This window comes from Nicotiana tomentosiformis, chromosome 12 (genome assembly GCF_000390325.3).
Source record: "Nicotiana tomentosiformis chromosome 12, ASM39032v3, whole genome shotgun sequence".
In the NCBI taxonomy this organism is placed as follows: Eukaryota; Viridiplantae; Streptophyta; class Magnoliopsida; order Solanales; family Solanaceae; genus Nicotiana; species Nicotiana tomentosiformis.
Genome location: NC_090823.1, coordinates 2391914 through 2400202, shown reverse-complemented (window position 1 = coordinate 2400202; position 8289 = coordinate 2391914). Strand labels below are relative to the sequence as shown.

The following is an 8289-nucleotide window of genomic DNA, read 5'->3' as shown; positions in this document are numbered from 1 at the left end:
TCCCGGTAAAGTCTTCATAGCCTAAAATATGTAACTTGTGCTCCAAATATTTCTTAAGTCCTAGTAAAATACAACTATATAAAGTGTTTTCCAAAAAACTAACACAATAATATAAGATAAGTCATAACATTATACTAAAATATCCAATAACAAAGATAAAATAATAAAATTACATAAAACAAATATCGCTAACTAATAAGCCATAATGAAAATTAATATAATCTAAAAATACTATATAGGTCATGCTAAAATAAGTATATCTAATAAGTACTAATATTAATTACATAAATAAGCACTAAAGAAAAAGATAAACTAAGTTATGCATTTTTGCCGTAACTTGGGCTCATCATGCGATTATATTAGTCTCGCTAAATTCGTTCTCGAATGATCCCCCTTCTTCCTTACCCTGGCAAGTCTTTATCGCTATTACAGAACCGTACGTGAGATTTTCACCTCATACGGCTCCTCAGAGGTCACAAATAAATCTAAGGACCCCTTCCTATTCTTTATCTTGATATGTTTGTCAGATAGAGTCAAAATCTATCCTAAGGTCCCAAATTAGACCAATGGAATTCTGTCTGCTATATTTAAAACTAATAAATACGGGCTTCTGAATTGATCTCATCTTTTAAGAATTTTCATTTTTCTTTGTTGATTAATAACCTTATCATTAAATAAAATGCGCTTTATAGCAATATCACATATACATTTCAACCTCGAATTTTCAATTACGAAAAAAATTATAGAGCTTATAAACTAATGTAAAACTAAAATAATTATCCAACACTTTCGTCATTCCTAATATTGAGTTGAATTTCTTTTGTTAGCATTAGTATTTATTTGAACTTTGTTTGAGTTATTACATTTATGGGCTATAAAATTTATTTACCATTCAAGAATAAGTCTAAACTTGAAATAATACGTTAAAAGATAAAATTGTGAAAAAGTTTATGAAATATTTATAAATTACATTACAATAAATATTTATATGTATAAAATATTTTTAAAAATTATATAAATGTACTATCGGATTGGTTTGGTTTCGGTTTGACTTTTTTTAGTTAAAACCAAACCAACCCAATTATGGTCGGGTTTTATTTTTCAATACCAAACCATATTGGATTTTTTTTCTGGTTTGACTCGGATTATCGATTTGGTGCGATTTATCGATTTTCTTTGTACATCCCTAATTCTTCTCCAAAAACTTGCATATTAAGGAGTCATTTGGTTCCCAAATTAGTCATCGAAGCCAGAAGGCATATAATTAAAAAATTATTTATGCGGTGAATAATAAATAAGGAATTGTTATATGGTGAATAATAATTATAAGGAATATTATGTAGCGAGTAATAATACAAGATACAAGTAATTGCGTTATGGATGGTTTACCCACTTTAAGGCTTCACTTTCAATACTTTACTAATATACACATTCTTGTTCCACGTCAATAATAGATAGATTCCTGCATAACTTAATAGAAGTATTCTATAATATTGTCGCTGAATGATTTATTAGTTGAGATTATTTATTTCTTATTATCCAACCAAACAAATATTGCAGTAATTATGCATGGATTACTTTTTCTAGTCTTCTAAGTGAATATTGTATAATAAATTTATTCTTAGATTACTTTTCCTAATACCAATTGACCCCTAAATGATTTCTAAGTATTTGGGCTGATCTACATAATATAATGACAAGAGCATATGGTAACAAAAAAAGAACCCTCAGCTAGGATCAATCAAGAGGAATTTTCATAAATCACTATAGTTTAGAGCCTAATTATCATACATAGCTATAGTTTGACTGATTACTATTTATAGCTACTGTTCAATTGTTACCAGCTTGTATTACTTGTATTCTTTCGCTCTAAATGATAGTATCAACGCATACAATATACTGAAATATAGTGATACATATAGTTACTGTATCACTGTATGTGACTCTAATTCTCTCTAAATAGTTGTATCAACGTGTACAATTCACTGAAATAAAGTGATCCATATGTATCACCATATGTGACTCCACACACTGTATTTACTGTTGGGATTTTGCTACAAAATACAAAGAGTAGCTACGAATTATAATTATTTTAAAGTGTATTTATGTATGGTAAATACAGTGTATAAGTTAGTTACACCATGTAATTTTTCCATCAATTAAAGGCGGAGTTTACATTTTTGTTCAAACCAAAGGCTACTTTTTTCCTCTTGGCTAGCAGTCTTAGCTATTCAAAAATGAAGACTTCTGACTAGGAAAAATGCTAGAGCATGTGTGTATGGAAAGGGAAAGGTAGCTTAATTAACTAATATCATAAGCAATTAGCTAATAGCCAATGGGAAACAGATGAGAAGTGTTAATTATGTCACTGATCATCAAGCATTTTGACTTAGTCTTTATTTGAAGTTGATCAAATCTTAAATATATTAAATATATTATGCCTAAGTTGGAGATAAGTTAAACTCCCCAAGCAACTTACACATGAACATAATCTAAAATGTTAATCGTATAGTGTGTGCTCAAATTAATCCCTATTTGATATCTTTGGATGATTTTAGAGAATACATATAAAATCGGACCTAAATGTGAATGACATGAAAAGCCCTATCCAAAACCTAACACTAAAGGCATTACGACGATATACAAGAGGAATAGAAAAACTTGTGATTGGTGCGAGGAAAAGATCTGTTTATGATATAGTTCAAGAAAGAATCGTCTCATTTCCTTCATTCTTATTTATTCACTTCAAGACTAGTTCTGAACGCCAAGTAATTCTTCCACATCTAAGACTACCAAAAATCCATATGCTACCTTCAACGCTCATGCAAGAAATCTCATCCAACAACACTTTCAATAATGTACATTTCTCCATTGATATATGCAATAAGCAAACAAGCTCTTCTCAATTTTACAACAACATGCATCTCTGCCATTAAAACAATATTTACAGAAATATGAAGAAAACCCGAAAACGTCAAACCTATTTAGAAGTCATTTCTCAAAACCAAGTTGTGTACCATCCGACTTGAAACTGTCACACTTGGCATTTTCTCATCTTCTTCCCGCCCCAGGAGTAGCACAAAAAGAGAAGCAACTCAGATGGATGCCTTAAGATGCTTAGATCCATGCTCTGGTGTAAGATTTTCAGTCGCAGCACGTTTCGGTCTCAACTGCAATGCCAAGAACATTCAGAACCATGAAAGAATAAAACACATTTCACAAAGAGAAGAGGCTAAAAATATACCCCTCTACCATATGATATATCTTAGTTTATCCTCCGTTATACTTTCAGATCATTCATACCCTTGCCATTAACAAATCATCTCCTATTTGTCCTTGACTTAAGGAACTCTAACATGAAGTATAAGGGTAATTTGAAGGCATAGTCAAAAGTAGAGGAGTAAATATAAACCTTTTTCCGAAGTACTTTAACATGTGGTATTCACCCAATCCACGTTGAAGCTCCGTTAAAGTCGAGGGCAAGTACGAGACGCTATGCTAGTGGCAACTGGCAAGGGTGTGGATGGCCTAAAAGGTATATCGGAGGGTAAAATTAAGATATTCCATATAGTAAAGGGGTAAATTTGGATCTTTTTCTTTTCACAAATTGCCAATATCCATCACAGAAACAAGAATGAATGTCAAAATGAAATGAATACTAACCTTCTCTTCAGCACGCTGCTCTAAGTGTCTCAGAAGTATATTTTTGGCTTCTGAACTAATAACTGGCAATTCAAATGCAAGAAAATAAGATATGTTCAGTGAGAATCAAGATAGTTGAGTCAAAAATGGATGATTTTAGTATGCTTTACGCTCATACAATTCATATCTAGTATGCTTTCCCTTGATGATGAAGCACGAGAAACTAAACAGCCAACAAACTTGCACGTTCGTATAGGTTTTGATGATTATCAGTATTAGGCATTAGCTGATGCACATGTGCATCCTTATAATTTATACCTATAATATCACCATGCATTAGATAGTTATTGGCAGCTATGATATATCATATATGTACCAAATATTGCAACCTAGGATTAAAATAATCCCAAGTTTGATAGGATAATGTATGATATCCAGGATTAAGTCTGGGATTAAATTGATACCATGTTTGGTTGACGGTAAAAATTTATCCCAGAGCGTCAACCACACACGATATAAATTTAATCTCACACCTTATGTTACCTTTTCAAAAAAAAATATATATATATTTAATCTCACACCTTATCCCTCGTACCAAACGACCCCTAAAGAGTTAAACTACGATTTTCTAAAAGGAAAAGGACATGAATCTGACAAACTGGGACTTCTCTGTGCAAGTTATATTTCTAAAAGTAGCACCAACCAATCTAACAAGAGAAGAATAGTTAGATTGTTTTTAGTTAAATTCTCACAAAAAATATTTGCAATATATTTTCGCACGCTTTCTCACCACAGTTGAATATCGCAAAACACACGCAACTAAAACACACAAGCTCTTATTAAAGCTGTCGAGACAATTTCACTCCAAAACTTATTTGCTGCTAGTTCACTTGCACTATAGCCTTCAAAAAAAAAAAACCCATTTACAGGAGCCTTGAATTAAATATAGCCATAGGAGAAAAGCGAAGAGCTTCATCTTTTTTTGAGCCGAGGGTTTATCGGAAACCACCTCTCTACTTTCTAGGTAGGGGTAAGGTCTGCGTACATAATACCCTCCCTATACCAACTTGTGGGATTATACTGGTTTGTTGTTGTAGTTGTTGAAAAAAGCGAAGAGCTGCACTATTTGCTTCAAAGGCATAGTTGGGGCTTCCGCATACACATATACGACTCATTGCCTATTGGCATCCTAATCGATCCAAACATCAAGATGCAGGTTCATAAACCTGTCAACATCCAGACATCCAGTAGTCTTGAAAAGGTAGAATACCTAATCAAAAGATATCTTACAAACCAGAGACTTTCTGGCAAAAAACGTTCCGAGGTTGCAACAACTTATATAGTAAAACAAACTGAAGTTCAAATTCCTCAAGAAACGACTGGCTTAACTCTACGGAGGAGACAGGCTGCATGACCAACAGATATAGCAGCTGATGCGATTCAGTTATTCCGTTCACCATTCACTTAGGGAGGGGAATTAGTATTCTAGGCAATTATATATAACTAAAATGCAGTTACCTGATAAAGGTAGAGGATGAGAGCACCTAATACATATAGGCCACGGTTCGAGCCGTGGAATCATCCACTAATGCTTGCATCGGGGTAGGCTGCCCACATCACACCCCCTTGGAGTGCGGCCCTTCCCCGGACCCTACGTGAACGCGGGATGCTTTGTGCATCGGGCTGCCCTTTTTTTTTCAAGTATAAAGTAGAAACATGTTTAAGAAACAAAGAAAATTCTTTTTCTTGGTTTACCTTGATTTGGTGGCGGAAGAGTCCTATCATGAGTAGGACGATAAGTCACGGGTGTCATTCTCTAGCAACAGAAAGAACATAGAATTAGATAATAAGATATATAAATAGTATCGTCCGAATTGAAAAAAAGAAAAACGAATATGCATTCCAGCTACTAAAAACCAATCTGGAAAGATTAACCAACAAGTAACTTCATCACGGAACACGTTTGCTGATGTATAATAATTTTTAAAGAGATTTTGAAGTGCATACGCAGGGTTCTATATCCTTTGGAATATAAAATTTTAGTTCACTTTACGCAACTCCTCGGGAGAGACATAATGAGCTCCAATCTATGAGTTAGCCAAGTAACCTTATCATCAAACATTCCATATGTTTACCTTTCTAATTTTGTGATAACTACCAGAGTGGGGAAAAACAAAGGGCAGTAAAAGATGGAGACCAGATTCAATACACAACAATAATCGCAAAAAAGTCCATTATGGATAATAGACACTTCGAATAATATGCAAGATCTTCTGCATCTAAAGCTTTAAAATCCTCACAAGGTAGATCATAAACCCAGTGCTGTAAAATATACGGCTCTAGAGGACAGGTTCTGGAGTATGCTCTAAAAAAGGGGCAGCGCGGTGCACAAGGCATCCCGCGTTTACGCAAGGTCCGAGGAAGGGCCGCACCCCAAGGGGTGTGATGTAGACAACCTAACTTAATGTAAACATTACTAGCTGCTTCCACGGCTCGAACCCGTGACCTATAGGTCAGACGAAAACAACTTTACCGATGCTCCAATGCTCCAAGTGAATGGCACAACATTTCCTACTAACACACTATAGTGAAAACTAATTGTATAGCTTATCTAGACAGTCTTAGAACGTTATGGTTTTCATTTTTGCTGCCTCTTACATATTTGTCAGTCTGAGTTCAAAGTAAAAATAACTGAAATACAGTAACAGAAGCAGTGCATACTAATAATCAATGCCGTAATAGATCAAAATCTGATATATAGTTACTATTTTCAACTGTTAATAACAGAACGCCACATGAGCGCGTAAAAAATGACAATCAATCAACTACATCCCAATCTCACACTAGCTGTTATACAAATTCTCTATATTCATTCAGCTCAAATAGGACCCATTTCATTACAAATACTAAATAATTGATCTTTTAAGACAAATTAGAGTTTCTTAACAAGGGGTTCGCAACAAATGAAGAATTTCTCAAAATGCACATGTTTTCATAAGATAACCTCAACATACACCAAATTGTCCCAAGAACTCCTTTTTTGCGTGTGCATAAAACAAACAGAGCAAAAACAGGTCGAACAATAATCAGCTAAAATGGGTAATTCACAAAGAAATTGAATAGGAAAAAGGGGGTTAGTACAAATCATGATTGAGCTTTTCAAATGCACATCAACAAACACCTCCAAATTGTCCCAAGAACTCATTTTTTGTGCATAAAACAAATAGACCAAAACTTGGTCAAGTAATAATCAGCTAAAAAAATGGAAAATTCACAAAAAAGAAGTGGGAAGAGGGGTTAGTAATATCAAGATTGAATTTTTATTTACAAGAAATTGAAAAAGGAAAAAAAGGGTGCTTACAGAAGGGGTGGAGGGATCGAAAGGGCGAAGCTGGCTGAAATTGTGAGGGTCAAAAGAAGGCCAATCACCTAGCATTGACCCCATTGAATTATTAACGGGAAGAATCGAGAGAATAATGCCACTGTTTTAGACACCGGAGGTAAATAGAAGCTGCAAAATATATGGTGGGTTGGACAAAATATTGATGTTGGCAAAGTATAACTATGACATACACTTGAATTACGTATACTCCTTATTTGGCCTTTTAACTAACAAATATTAATGCTGTCGCGAGGGATAATACATAATTAACACTGTAGAGTTGTCTCACTTTACCTATCGTACCCTTATATTTTGCCGCGGTCCTTGAACAACTTCGAATCTTTTGTGAATATATTATATTATGGATGTTCATTTAGTACTCCATTGGAAAGAAACTTTTTGAAGAAGCTTGTCCATATGGGACTCCGCCGTAAATATATTTATCTATTTAGTACTTTATTAGAAATAAGCCTCCTGAAGAAACTTATCATTTCGGTACTCCGTTATGGATAAATATTACCCCTAGTAGAAGATTATCTATATCTGGTGCAGTAGCAGCTTACACAGCAGCTTACACAGCAGCTTAGAGTAGCACCTTACACATAAGCTTACACAGCAGCTTGCAGTAGCAGCTTATACATCAGCTTGCAGTAGCAGCTTCCTTTCTTTTATAAATAGAGGAGAATTCAGTTCAATATGTACATAAGTTTGAAGTTTGGATAATATATCAGTTTCTCTCTATACTTGTCTTTACTTTACAGTCTTTATTTTATAACACGTTATCAGCGCGAGACTCTGCCATCTCGAGCAAATACTTTGAAAGTATCAGAGGTACGAACTTTTTTTTCTTCTAAATAATGTCAAATCTTTCTAAACTTGAGTTTGTAGCCCTGGATATATCGGGCAAAAGGTACATGTCTTGGGCGCTTGATGCTGAAATTCATCTTAATACGATGGGTCTGGCAGACACCATCATGGACAAAAATCAAGTATCAAACCAAGACCGTGTCAAAGCAATGATATTCCTATGCCATCACCTTGATGAAGGCTTGAAAATGGAATATCTCACTATTAAAGATTCAGTCATACTGTAGAATAATTTGAAAGATAGATATGACCACCTGAAGATGGTCGTTCTTCCACAGGCACGTTATGATTGGACTCATCTAAGGCTACAAGATTTTAAATCTATCAGTGAGTATAATTTTGCTATGTTCAGAATTATTTCCCAATTGAAACTATGTGGTGATAATATTATTGATCAT

General features: G+C 34.3%; 1 protein-coding gene across 2 annotated transcripts; it reads right to left on the bottom strand.

The window, feature by feature from the left end:
- Positions 1 to 2848: 2848 nt before the first annotated feature.
- Positions 2849 to 7204, bottom strand: LOC104117135 (DET1- and DDB1-associated protein 1-like). 2 transcript variants are annotated; one of them, XR_001973425.3, is made up of 5 exons: positions 7004 to 7204; positions 5398 to 5458; positions 3664 to 3725; positions 3413 to 3528; positions 2849 to 3170 (listed from the first exon to the last, which is right to left on the bottom strand). XR_001973425.3 is itself a non-coding variant. In XM_009628136.4 (4 exons), the coding sequence occupies exons 1-4, from the start codon at positions 7085 to 7087 to the stop codon at positions 3096 to 3098; spliced, it is 282 nt and encodes a 93-aa protein (XP_009626431.1). In that variant the 5' UTR covers positions 7088 to 7198; the 3' UTR covers positions 2849 to 3095. The 2 variants fall into 2 exon arrangements, 1 of the variants encoding a protein (XP_009626431.1); XM_009628136.4 differs by lacking the exon at positions 3413 to 3528 and having other exon boundaries at positions 7004 to 7198.
- Positions 7205 to 8289: the final 1085 nt, after the last annotated feature.